At 34.0% G+C, this 13,928-nt stretch overlaps 2 protein-coding genes across 5 annotated transcripts; one reads left to right on the top strand and one right to left on the bottom strand.

Annotated features, from left to right (window-relative positions):
• The first annotated feature begins 334 nt into the window (after positions 1-334).
• LOC123907627 (disease resistance protein RPM1-like) lies at positions 335-3,630 on the top strand. Of its 2 annotated transcripts, XM_045957965.1 has the most exons (2): positions 362-2,754; positions 2,841-3,513. In XM_045957965.1, exons 1-2 carry the CDS (start codon positions 481-483, stop codon positions 2,895-2,897), a joined length of 2,331 nt encoding a protein of 776 aa, XP_045813921.1. In that variant the 5' UTR covers positions 362-480; the 3' UTR covers positions 2,898-3,513. The 2 variants fall into 2 exon arrangements, with proteins under 2 accessions (XP_045813920.1, XP_045813921.1); XM_045957964.1 differs by having other exon boundaries at positions 335-3,630.
• Positions 3,631-4,618: 988 nt separating this feature from the next.
• Positions 4,619-7,071, bottom strand: LOC123907626 (probable LRR receptor-like serine/threonine-protein kinase At3g47570). 3 transcript variants are annotated; one of them, XM_045957963.1, is made up of 3 exons: positions 6,308-6,803; positions 5,527-5,940; positions 4,619-5,408 (listed from the first exon to the last, which is right to left on the bottom strand). In XM_045957963.1, exons 2-3 carry the CDS (start codon positions 5,837-5,839, stop codon positions 5,191-5,193), a joined length of 531 nt encoding a protein of 176 aa, XP_045813919.1. In that variant the 5' UTR covers positions 5,840-5,940; positions 6,308-6,803; the 3' UTR covers positions 4,619-5,190. The 3 variants fall into 3 exon arrangements, 2 of the variants coding, with proteins under 2 accessions (XP_045813919.1, XP_045813918.1); XR_006809280.1 differs by having other exon boundaries at positions 4,902-5,408; positions 5,527-5,787; positions 6,308-6,819; XM_045957962.1 differs by having other exon boundaries at positions 5,527-7,071.
• Positions 7,072-13,928: the final 6,857 nt, after the last annotated feature.

Below are 13,928 nucleotides of genomic sequence, written 5' to 3'. Positions count from 1 at the left end.
TACACCGTTGGATTGAAAGTTTATATCGTATCGTTCATAAAAAAATTTAGAAAAATTGAAAATCATTTGATACGTTATTGAGACCTATCAAGATTAACGGTATGTAAGAAAAACTCATAAACCGTTAATCTTAATGGGTCTCAATAACATATCAAATGATTTTCAATTTTTCTAAATTTTTTTATGGATGATTTATATGATATAAACTTTCAATCCAACGGTGGATTTTGTGAAATTCGTATTCGTTATAACGTTATTCATAACTGGTGCACCATGGACCACTTGAAGAAGTGGTCCATATTAGAATTTGCCTAGATTATAATACAATATAGTAATATAATGGTAGTTGACTTTTTCCTTGAAAGACCTTCAGAGATTTCATCACCAATTTCTTGCAACAATTCCCATCTAGGGAGCAAAAAACAGAAGAGAGAAAGATAGAAATTTAAGGCAAGGCAATAAGAAAGTGAAAGAAAAAAAATGGCAGATAGTCCAGTCTCATTTTTATTGGACAGGTTGACTTGGTTACTTCAAGAGGAAGTAAATCTACAAAGAGGCGTCCGTGAAGATGTTCAATACATCAAAGATGAACTCGAACGCCACAAAGCTATCTTAATGGTAGCTGATTCATTGGAAGATAAAGATCCTGAACTCAAAGTATGGGTTAAAAGGGTAAGAGATATTGCTCATGACATGGAAGATGCTATAGATGAATACAATCTCCGCCTTGTCAATCATCGACAAGGTAACAACAATTCTTCTTTTTATAAGATTCTTTTCGCCATTAAGACCATGAAAGGTAGACGTAGAATAGCTTTGAATATTCAAGGAATTAAATCAAAAGTTGAAGTTATCTCGCAAAGACGTCCAATCATATCTGATGTAGCTTCAAGCTCAAGTCAAAGGTTGGTTTCAACAAGACTTGATAGTCAAGGTGATGCCCTTTTGTTAGAAGAAGCTGATTTAGTTGGTATTGAAGAGCCAAAGAAGCAACTTACTGATTTGCTTTTCAAAGATGAATCAAATAGAGCTGTGATTTCAATTTATGGCATGGGAGGTTTAGGGAAAACAACCTTAGCCAAACAAGTCTATGATGATCTAAAAATCAAGAAACGTTTCAGGATTCATGCTTGGGTTAATCTTTCTCAATCTTTCAAAATGGAAGAGTTGTTGAAGGATCTTGTTCAACAGCTTTATAGTGTTATTGGTAAACCAGTTCCAGAAGCAGTTGGAATGATGAAAATTGAAAAGGTGAAAGAGTTGATCAAGAATTTGCTTCAACAAAGTAGGTATCTAATTGTGCTTGATGATGTGTGGAATGTGAATGTTTGGGATGCTGTGAAGCATGCTTTGCCTAATAACAACCGCGGAAGTAGAGTTATGCTTACCACTCGCAAGAAAGATATAGCTTTGTATTCTTGTGCTGAATTAGGTAAGGATTTTCACCTTCAATTCTTACCTGAGCAAGAAGCTTGGTCACTTTTTTGTAGGAAGACATTTCAAGGTAGTAATTACTCGTGTCCTCCTCATCTTGAAGAAGTTTGTAGGAAGATCTTGAAATTGTGTGGAGGGTTGCCACTAGCAATTGTGGCAATCAGTGGTGCTTTGGCTACACGAGAAAGATCGAACATAGAAGAGTGGCAGATAGTTTGCAGAAGTTTTGGATCTGAAATTAAAGGGAATGACAAATTGGAGGATATGAAGAAAGTACTTTCCTTAAGTTTCAATGAGTTGCCTTACTATCTTAAATCGTGTTTGTTGTATTTAAGCCTCTTTCCTGAATTTCACGCTATCGAGCATATGAGATTGATTCGGTTGTGGGTATCTGAAGGATTTGTAAATGGTGAAGATGGTAAGACAGTAGAGGAAGTTGCAGATAGTTACCTCAAAGAGCTTTTGAACAGGAGTTTGCTTCAAGTGGTAGAAAAGACCAGTGATGGAAGGATGAAAACGTGTCGAATGCATGACCTTCTAAGGGAAATTGTTAATTTGAAGTCAAGGGATCAGAACTTTGCAACAATAGCCAAAGATAAATTCATGGTATGGCCGGAACGAGTTCGTCGTTTATCGATTGTAAGTTCATCATATAAAGTACTGCAACAAAATAGGACAACATTCCAACTTAAGTCTCTGCTAATGTTTGCATTATCACATTCACTCAATCATTTTTCTATCCATGAATTAAGCACCTTTGGTCTTAAGTTGCTCAGAGTGTTAGACTTGCAAGATGCACCTTTGGAGGATTTTCCTGCTGAAATTATCAACCTATACCTTCTGAAATATCTAAGTTTGAAGAATACAAAGGTGAAAAGCATTCCAGGTTCCATTAAGAAGTTGCAGAACCTAGAGACATTGGATCTTAAACACACTTATGTCACTGAATTGCCTACTGAAATTGCGGAGCTGAAACGATTACGCCATCTCCTTGTGTATCGTTACGAGATTGAATCCTATGCTCATTTCCACGCAAAGCATGGATTCAAAGTGGCTGCACCTATAGGAAACATGGAATCATTGCAAAAGCTTTGTTTTATAGAGGTAGATCAAGGAAGTAGAGCATTGATGGTTGAGTTAGGAAAACTTACTCAACTTAGGAGGCTAGGCATTAGAAAAATGAGGAAAGAAGATGGTGCTGCTTTGTGTTTATCTATTGAGAAGATGATCCATCTTAGATCACTCTCCATAACTGCAATAAAAGAAGATGAGATAATCGATATTCACGATATTTCAAAGCCTCCTCAGTGTCTTCAACAGGTATACTTGAGTGGATGTTTAGAGAAGTTTCCACAATGGATAAAATCTTGCAATAATTTAGTCAAAGTTTTCTTAAAATGGAGCAGGTTAAAGGAGGATCCACTGGTGTATCTTCAAGGTTTACCAAATCTTCGACATCTTGAGTTTCTTCAAGTTTATGTTGGCGAGACATTGCATTTCAACGCAGAAGGTTTTCCGAGTCTAAAGGTGGTAGGCCTTGATGATTTAAAAGGACTGAAATCTATGATAATTGAGAAAGGAGCAATGCAAGGTCTTAAAAAGTTGATCATCCAACGATGCGGTTCGTTCAAGCATGTACCATTAGGCATTGAACATCTAACTAAGCTAAAAACAATTGAGTTCTTTGATATGCCTGATGAATTGGTTAAGGCACTGCTTCCAAATGGAGGCAAAGATTATTGGAGAGTACAAAATGTTCCAACAGTTTATTCCACTTATTGGAGGGAAGGTGGTTGGGATGTTTATTCATTAGAGACTTTTGGGGAGAGAGAGACTGATTCCAATCATAGTAGTGCTAAGAGGACTCTTGAGCTTCCTACTCTTTGGAAGGTTTAACTTTTCTTTATGTTGATCTATTTATTCTTTTAACACACTGCATATATGCCAGTGATGGAAAGTTGATGTTAAATTTATGTTAAGTTTCAACTAAAATAAATCAGGGAGCATAATCTGTTTTGTGAACTCTTTGAAATTAAAAAATAAAAATGTATGTTCAGAAGTAATTGTAATTGTTCTTTTGTAATTGTTAATTTCCATTACTTTCACTGTTAAGAAGTCTCACATCGGATGTGAGATATTCAGGCCAACTCACATCGGATGTGAGACTTCTTAACAATTTCAATAGACTTTAACATTTTAAAATCCAATTTCTCTATTTATTTTTTTTTTGACAAAAAAATCCAATTTCTCTATTATTATTATTATTATTCCAAATAATCAAACTTTTACTAGTCTGATAGCACTATCAATACACTTTTCTTTTCATTCAAGCTTCTGCTTTCATTAGCAGCAGAATAAAAATTCAAACCAAATAATCCAAGAGTAAGAGACTTGAGAATGACAAAACAAAACCACTTTGTTTTATAGGGCTTTGATTTAGAATGTGATTGAGAGTGAAAATAATGTATCGTGATTAGAAAGCTTCTCTACCCCCTAAAATCCCATTTTGCCCCTAAAAATATGAAAAAATTGGGAACCAAAAAATTCGGATTCTACGAACCGACCAATTAAAACTTCGGTTAATAGAAACCGCTGGCTAAAAATTTTGGGGAACGTTGCCCGAACAAATGGCTATAAAGACAGGAACAATCAGAATACCATTGTCACTTCTTATTCTTCATCAATACACTACCAAAAGTGTATTGCGAATCCAATCCGTGTTTCCTTCAATTGGTGGCCTCAAATCAACATTGGAACATATGCTAAGGATTTCTACATGCATTGAAGCTCAATCTTAAGGTAATCTTTGCTTTAATCTCGTTATTTTGAGCGATACCAGGTGCTAATTTCGTAGGTTTTCTGACACCCTAATCGTTCGGTAAACAGAAACCGAAGTTTTTCCAAAATTCGGGTTCTACGTACCGAAGCTTCCTGGGACTTGAAATTTCATGCGCCCCTGACATTTCCTTGACTTTGTCAACGTAGGGGAATGAATTCTCCTAGCTGAAATATCATATGTAAGGAAATCAATTCTCACTTCATTGAATCTTATGTTCCAAGCAAACAAAACGCAAACTCTTTCCTTCTTCTGTGATCTTAAAAAAATTGAATCTTCCACAGACTCAAATATAACGTTATACTAGCAAATAACCTTCTTATGGATTATCCAAAATACCATACAATATTAGTACAATGATTACACCATTAAATTGAGAACTGTGGGTATACACCATGGGACATTGTGGTGATAACAGTGACAATTGCTGAAAATACATGGAACAATATTTTGCACATATTACAGTGGCAATTATTTAGAAACTGAAAACACATGACAATGAAATGAAATTAGAAAGCTACTAGTAGTAGGTTGCATGCAAATCTACACTGAACACAATCATACAGAATCAAATGTTGCTAACCCAATTCACTGAATAACAAAATAGTAAAATAAACATTGCCACAATGTACATCAAGCTGAATATTCTTCTCTTTCCACAAATCACAGTTCAGCTTTAATAATTAATAAAGTCAAATTATAACGCCATAAGGATTTAGTGAGTTAATTCTGATACAAATAGGCATATAAAACCATCAGTTTACCTCACCAGCGAGAAAGGCCTTTTTGATTATGATAAGCTCTCTAGTGACATCCACAATATTCATTCTTTCTTTCGGTGATTCCATTGAACAAACAAGTCCAATCTTAAAAAGTGAAATTAAGCACTCCTTTGCACTTGGAATAAGATTCTCATTGTTTCAATCTTCTATTGCTACTTCTGCATCTCTTGATATAAGATTTGGGCCCAAAATTTTTATAAGATTATCATGAAATAAATTCCCCACAAAGTTATGCAGATTTTGTCCATCTTCAAAAGCTTCATCAGTGGGTCTTTTACCAGTAAGCATTTCCAACATAAGGATTCCAAAGCTATGCATGTCACCACATGTGGACACTTCAGAACCCATTCCATACTCTAAGATATGTAGCAAAAGCTGTTAATAACATGTCCCTAGCTAGTATAATATTAAATCCACACTGAAACGTAGAAGTATTCAAAGAAACAATGTAAGATTCAAGAATTTAGAACATACCTGGAGGAGCATAACCAACAGTTCCTTTTATTCCAATTGTACTGGAGTATTTATGAGAGGTGCCGTCGATGACTGAGACGAGTCTTGCTATGCCAAAATCACTCACATGAGCAACCATATCTTCATCGAGAAGGACATTGCTTGGCTTTAGATCACAATGAATGACCAATTGCTCACATTCTTGATGAAGATAATGTAATTCAGAAGCAACATCAATAATGATGTTTAATCTATGACTGAGGTCCAATGTTGTTGGAGGCTCTGCACTTAAAATCTCAGGATGAAACCATTGTTCTAAGCTTCCATTTTTCATGTAATCAAAAACTAAAGCTTTAAATTCTTGACCTTTGTAATCTGTACTAGAACAACATGTTAAAACCTTAACTAAATGCCATGATGGTCGGAGCTGCACATCTGCATGAATTGGATGAAGGTGCAAATGCAACCAAGACAGATGCAGTCAAATTGACAAAATTTTCTCAAACTAAAAATCAACTAAAAGTATCACTGTGATGTAATGCATAAATCTCTCATGTTATCAGGAGAAACAATAAGCCATAAACCCCAAAATTGAAGATAACAATAGTGGGTCAGAACTCTGAAATATTATTCTAAACAAGCAACTTGAGTATCAAAATGATAAAATCCATGAAACCCTCAAGTTATCAGAATTCAAAAGAGAAAAGAAGACACAAGACATAAATGAATCACAAAGTTGTTTAGTTAATATACCACTTTGAAACAAAACTAGACGTCGCGAAATAGAACGAGAAATAAGTACCTTATCTCCCATAAGAAGCCCAACAGCACATTGCAGAAGGAGGTGGCTTCCCACTTAGTTGATAGAGTCTGGAAAGAATTAAAAACATAGTAGCAAATTCATCAGTTATAATCTGGGTGTTTTAACACTTTTCTAGAACAACTTTACAGACAAAAACATAGGTTTAAGATTATGTTTTCTGATCTTGGGTCCTCCTTTCAGTTATTAAATGTTCTATTATGAACCATTGTGTGGGATCAATTACAGGTCTAGACGTGGTGGAATCTTTCTTTCGACCTATGGTGAAAGGGAAAAGTAGAGTCACCCTTGAGAGATTCCTCGTAGATATCTTAATACCAAACTACCTTTCTAAAGACTACAAATAATGAAGATATCTTAATCAAAATCAAACTTTTTCACATATAAGGTTTCTTTTATGCAGGATCAAATCAAGTTAAAAAGATAGAGTAAAACTAACCAATCAGAAATCCTAATTAAAAGAATTTGAAAAGGATGAAATGATCCTAATCAGTAGTTCAAGAATTTTACTTTCTCTGGTGTTATATCCACCAATATCACATTTGTTACGAAAGCTAGCAAAAGTAACAAGCCTTAACCTATTTCAAAGATGCATTGATATATTCAAGAGTCATGGATAATAGTCAATAAGATGCATGCATCACTTTCATCGAAATATAGAAAAGAAATACACATATGTTATGACTAATTTCAATGTGAATGAATGAATCATGGAAGTCAAATATTTAACATTTATATATTGATCATATACTGTAACGGCAATGAAAATTACAATCGATGAAAATTAAAAGTATCCTAAAAAAAGAAAGCTAATCATCAGCAATTGATTCCCTTAGGAACATGATGGTGAAGTGCAAATTGATATATGCATTCGGCACGGTGAGTCTCATTGCAACTTGCTTCAAAGTCTGCAAAAGCCACAAAAAGCTTCTGAGCTTCTTCATCATCCTCAGCAGCAACAACCTTATCCAAAGCTCTTTCAAAAACATTTCTTGTTGAACAAGCATCACCGTTCTTGATCTCAAATTTTGCATAACGTATCCAAGAAGCAACAGCAGGATGGCATAGAACAAAACGCTCGAATAAATCTCTTGCATGTTGGATTTCTTTGTATTTGAGTTCAAATTTAATATAAGAGAGCCAAGCATGACGATCAGGCATCCATTCCATCCACATCTCGAAAATCCTTCTAACTCCGGCGACATTGCCAAGCATGTTCTCCATATGAATGTACTTGTACCACAATTGATCGACTCTGGGCAAAAGGGTAATAGCACGATGCCAGACATTCCTTGCATGATTATCCCATATTTCCTTTGCCGTTTGACATGTTGAAATACGGAAAAATTCATCCATGCTAAGTGCACTTTGAACTTTGAAGTATATTGATTGCCTTTTTGTCGTTGAGTACTTTTTTCTTATCATCTTCATCCCATGAACTTTGGATTTTGGGTGTACCAACTCCATTGACAACACTCATAGGAACAAATGGCCCTTCTACAATAGCCTTCCATATATCATCTCCTTGCGCTTCTAAATGTGCCTTCATACGAATTTTCCAAAAATCAAAATATTCTCCACTGAACAATGGAGGCTTGTTACTACTACCACCGTCTCTAAAAACAGGTTGTGAATTTGCGGAAGCCATTCTGGATCTTTTAGGAACAGGTTACCTATAACCTGCTCTGATGCCAATTGTAAGTTTAAGAGTGCAACCTAAGAGGGGGGTGAATTAGGTTATGAGACTTTTTGTTTATTTTTAGAGATGTTATGGTAATTTTATTTTTCTTTAAGGTTTGTGATGAATATATGAATAAAGTGCAGAAAAATAAAAGTGCAGGGAAAGAGAAAATGGGCACAGGAGATTTATAGTGGTTCCACTAATGGTACGTCCACTCCCTTCACACCCCGTGAAGGATTTCACTATGATCTTTATAAAGTGAAACAAGAGAACAATCCTCTCTTTTTCACTCTCTTGCTTCCAACAATCCTGGACAGCAAGGTGATTCCCTACAAAGTGAAACAAGAGAACAATCCTCTCTTTTTCACTCTCTTGCTTCCAACAATCCTGGACAGCAAGGTGTTCACACTAATCTGAATTTTATACAAGAGTTTGAGTACAAGAGAATTTTGATACAACAAAATTCCAAATTTGTTTTCACTTAATATAACAATTCAGAATGATAAACTCTAAGTGCTCATGAAACTTTTATCTGATATGAAAGTTAGCAGGAAAGTTTCAAAGAGTTTTGTAAAAGTTTGTACAGAGAATTGTTATAAAAAGTTAATGAAAGTGATAAGTTGTTTTTGAGAAAATTCTGATGTATATTTATATAGAAAATGATACCTCTTTGAAAATAAAATTGCAATGATTTGGAAGAGGTATAATAATGAAAAGGTGTGTTTACATATCAGAATTTTCAAATGGATGCAGAGGTAAATCGATTTCCATTACCAGGTAAATCGATTTCCCTTTCCTTTTTAACGTTAAAAGAAGTTTCAAAATTGCACAGGATAAATCGATTTCCCTGTTTGGTAAATCGATTTACCTGTCAAAAATTCAGCAACAGAGTGTTGGTAAATCGATTTCCCTGTCAAGGTAAATCGATTTACCTGCTTGAAAAACAGCATTTCAGAAACAACAGACTGTAGGTAAATCGATTTCCCTGTTTAGGTAAATCGATTTACCTGCTTAAAAAACTTGAAAAAATTCTAAGTTAAAACCTTTTTTGATGGGAATCATGCAACATTATTATTGTTGTTTTCGGATTTAAAAAACCTTTTAAAAAATAATTTTTAGCCACCGAAGAGATTACTGGGTTGAGTCGCGGACTAGGTCGCTCTCTTTAAGACGTTTTGTGGCACTGCCCAAAATTGTGCAAGCAGACTATCAACCACGCCGTCCCCAGGATAAAACAGCCCAGTTACAACTGTATACCGATATGCTACTGCACGGTAGAAATCGGTCAAAGAATACACCTTCTTGAATGGTACTACAATACCACTCGAATTGATGCTACGACATCAATCTATGATTCATCGGTGATTCAGTGGTACTACAATACCACTCAAATTGATGCTGCGACATCAATCTATGAATCAACGGTACTACGATACCACATGTGGTACTACAATACCACATGTATTGATGATACTACAATATCAATCAATATAATGACACTAAGGTCATTCCAATATGGTACTAAAACCATTCTCAAATCAAAGGGATAATGGTACTAAGATCATTCTTTATTTGAAGGAACTAGTGATACTTTGATCACTCTCAAATCAATTAACACTAATAATAATATTATTAGTATCATATATAATACATAGAATAAATATTGTTTTTCTATAAAACAATTACGAATGCAAATCTTTCTAATAAAGAAAATAAAGAAACAATATAAACTATATTTTCATTAATCCAAAGTCATATAGAGGACAGATTATGAACTATAAACAAATAGAAAATTATATTCAACTTATATAATATCAAGTTATTCAATTTCCTCTATATATGATTCATCGACCCACCGCCAAGTTAGACTTATATAATGAATTATCACAACAAATAACAATATAAATTAATTACTTCAAGCTATCACCAATCTAAGTATATACTATACATATTCCTAACCAATTAAACAGATTAAGAATATAGCTTCAAAGTAATGAACATGATCATTTATCAATGACCAACATATCTAATAATAATAGTCATATAAGCATAATTCTTATAATAACAAAGTTGTGTTACCTGATCATGTTCTTAAGACATAATGGCACTAGATGCCTCGTCAACGAATTGGATGTTTAATCCTCTGAATCTACCAAATGGTTTTAGCAAGGGAAATCAATACAATTGAGTATATGAAAATGCTAAGCTGATTATAATGGTGGCTTAGCAACTGGTTTTTTTTTCTTGTTAGCAATTAGCAACCCAATTTAAAAATAGATTAAATTATATCTCTATACTTGGCAGCAACCAATACACCATATATTCCGTAGCCATGCTTGTATCTCATTTTCTATATATTTCAAGGAATCTACTCCTTCTTCAATGATATATTGGTATCCACTAAAAAAGAACATAGAAAAACTATGGTAGGTAGTCTTAGTGTAGCCATAAAATAGAGTTATTCTCCCATCAACTTAACCGTTACAAATTAATGGAAAATAAATCACAATAAATCAAATAAATAATTGTGAGACTTAATAAATTTATTTTCTCAAAATACACACTAATATGCTACAACACACTAGTATGTTCTAGTACCCGATATGGGACTCAATTTTATTTTCAATTCACACACCAATGTGAACTTTGTTCCAACAATCCCCCACTTGAATTTAAAAGAAAATTCCAAAATATCGTAGGACGCTTCTAAAAGATTGTGCATAAGCAAAGGTGTCTATGACTTGAACCTTTACATAGCAAGTAAGAGCCCGATTTAGTAAGAGTGACACTTGTCTTGAACTCTATCTCGGATTTTTCTCAAACCCGCACACAACCTTTTCTTAAGGTGTATCTTTATAGCCCGTGCTTTAATAGCCCTGCACGTGTATCCCAGTTTCATGAACGCTCTAGGAATTCGCCTCTAAATTCCATAGGAACCGGCCTCAGTTCCACATTCATATAGGTGAGTCTATCAAGAGTACTCCTGAAGCTCAGTACTCCACTCATACAGAGTATAGATCTCATTAAGAGTTTTATTATCTCATCCTTTCACTTTCAGGAATCATGCTTTTCTTATTTTTACTTGCATGATCATCTTTAACTCCTCACAACTTGTTATTACCCATTGAACCTATTTCTTGGGATCTCCAGTCATTTAGGTTGGGTTTCCATCATGAGAAATTCATTTAGGCATTAGTCCCATATTTACAGATGTATTATGGACTTCCACTTTAGCTATTCCTTTCGTCAAAGGATCTGCTAAATTTTTCATCAGTGTGTTCATGATCCATTCTTACAACACCTTTAGAGACTAGCTATCTCACTGTGTTGTGCTTTCTTTTTATTCGACGTCTTATACCGTTATAATAACGGTTCTCAATTTATGCAATAGCCGCGGTACTATCGCAATGGATCAACACATCTGGCATAGGTTATTCCATAAATGAATCTCAAATAGCAAGCAACCAATTGCTTCTTCACTAGTTGTGGCTAATGGTATCATTTCAGACTCCATATTGGATTAAGCCAATATATATAGTTTGTTTCTCTGATTTCCAAGATACAGTTTCTCTACTATATATTTCAAATATATAGTCACTAATTGTTTTGGAATCATATAATAATGTATTCCAATCTACATCACTGAATCCTTCAAGAACATCAGAAAATCTATAATAATGTAATATGAGATTCATGGTAATTTTTATCTCATGAATCTCTCAATAGCATACCAATGCTAGTTCTTCGGTTTACTAACAAACCGGCACAACAGTATCACGACATATAATGCCGGGTCAAGTACAATTAGTGACATATTGAATGTCAATAATGCTTTCATATTCTGATTGTATTATACTTTCAACAGTGTTCCTCCATAGTTTTTAAACTAGGATCATATAGTATGCAAACAAGTTTGCTTCCGTAAATATATTTCTTTAAAACTTTCTCATCATAGTGAGATTGATTTAAGGAAATTCGCATTCATGAATCAGTAATCTCAATATCCAAGATTACATTTACTTCGAAAATCATTTGACAATCATCAACTTGTCAAACTTTTCATGCCATTTCTTATGGCTTGTTTAAGCCTCTACAAAGTCTTATCTAACTTATTGACTTTAATTTTCTTGCCCATGAGTTAAAATATATTTAGGTTGTTCCATAAAAATTTCTTCTTCCAATTCACTATTTAGAAAAGTAGTTATAACATCCATTTGGCCGTATGGATATTATTCTTGTTATTGGAGAAAACATGTTGAAAAGATATATATTTGTTTTCCTTTCTAAAATTTATTTATAATCATTCAATTTGTACTCATGAGGCAAGTCTACTAAATGTCAAGTCTTATTAGACAATAGATAATTCATCTCATTATTTACGGCTACCACCATAAATCAACATAGAGAATCTATCTCATCATTTACGGCTACAACCATAAATCAGCATCCAATAAAGACAGTTTCTTGGAGGTTCGTTGGATCCTTTTCTAATCTATAAACCATGTAATCAGGTTCATACTTTTTAGCAACTTTTGCTATCTTACCTCTTCGAGGTTCTATTACATATTGTTCGATGTTCTCATTACAACTTCTGATCACTGGAATGTGACCAGGTACAATGCCCCCACTAGAGCCCCCACTATTTCTCAATTTTAAAGAGAAATTCATTTTCATAGAAATCATTTTTTGATTCTATGACCATTTTAGCATTTAGGCAACAACCTATAAGCTTTGATGTTAATTGTGTATCAACAAATACACATTCACAGGCTCTACTAGTGAGTTAAACTCTCTTGGAGTTGAGAATTTGAACCTACGTCAAATTACTCCAAGTTCAAAAAATAAGACAAGTTAAATTGTCTTTTCTACAAAATTTCACAAGTGAATTTTGTTCTTGCACTTAGGCACTCTATTTAGCACAAAACAATCAATTAATTGAATTCCCCCACTAATGAGACGCAATGCCGAAATTAAACATGACTGTAACAACTAGCTCGGCAAAAGGTTCTTTATTTTTATTTTATTTTTCTTTACCGTTCAACTCAAAAGAGTAAGTTGTAGTTGTTTCATGTATAATTTCATTCTCATTAAAAAATGTGGGAATCATATTTTGTGCCTTATAACAAAATGAAGTTACTTGACTTTCTTATTGAACTAATTTTCAATTTCAATTCCAAAGAATTGAAACATGTCAAGAACATTATTTATCACTTTTATTTTCCATAAGATTTATGAAAAATAATCTCAACATTCATCAACAAAAGTGATGAGTATCTTTTTCTGTTTCTAGTGTTGTTGTTCGAGACAACAAGCACTTCGTTATTTTTCTGATCTTGCTTTACAACTTTTTCTTTCAAAAGAAGACAAGTTATCAGACTTTCAAGTGCATCTTCTTTAGACTTTTTATCATTTTTAAACTTGTTCAATTATTTCAAATACAATTGAAATATAATCCTTCAACACGTTAGCAACTCTTTTATTGTTCTAAAAATATGATTTATTTTGTTGCTAATGTTTGAAGTGATTCCCTTTAAACCAAAATGGTTTGCCATAGTCAGCGACATAATAATATGAACCAGTAATTTCTTCGGTAGTCATGGCAGAAAGAAACGTCTTAAAATTGTTGTTTTCGGATTTAAAAAACCTTTTAAAAAATAATTTTTAGCCACCGAAGAGATTACTGGGTTGAGTCGCGGACTAGGTCGCTCTCTTTAAGACGTTTTGTGGCACTGCCCAAAATTGTGCAAGCAGACTATCAACCACGCCGTCCCCAGGATAAAACAGCCCAGTTACAACTGTATACCGATATGCTACTGCACGGTAGAAATCGGTCAAAGAATACACCTTCTTGAATGGTACTACAATACCACTCGAATTGATGCTACGACATCAATCTATGATTCATCGGTGATTCAGTGGTAC

The sequence above is a fragment of the Trifolium pratense genome, linkage group LG2, assembly GCF_020283565.1.
Source record: "Trifolium pratense cultivar HEN17-A07 linkage group LG2, ARS_RC_1.1, whole genome shotgun sequence".
Classification (NCBI taxonomy): domain Eukaryota; kingdom Viridiplantae; phylum Streptophyta; class Magnoliopsida; order Fabales; family Fabaceae; genus Trifolium; species Trifolium pratense.
The sequence above is the reverse complement of the archived record's forward strand: the minus strand, read 5'-3'. Positions and strand labels throughout refer to the sequence as shown.

What these genes read in the sequence shown, in the direction of transcription:
- LOC123907627 (XM_045957964.1), top strand. Translation starts at nt 481, where the DNA reads ATGGCAGATAGTCCAGTCTCATTTTTATTGGACAGGTTGACTTGGTTA.
- LOC123907626 (XM_045957962.1), bottom strand. Translation starts at nt 5,839, where the DNA reads ATGAAAAATGGAAGCTTAGAACAATGGTTTCATCCTGAGATTTTAAGT. An exon ending in TGTTGGTTATGCTCCTCCAG is followed by an intron (nt 5,409 to 5,526) that starts GTATGTTCTAAA and finishes TACATATCTTAG; the next exon opens with AGTATGGAATGGGTTCTGAA.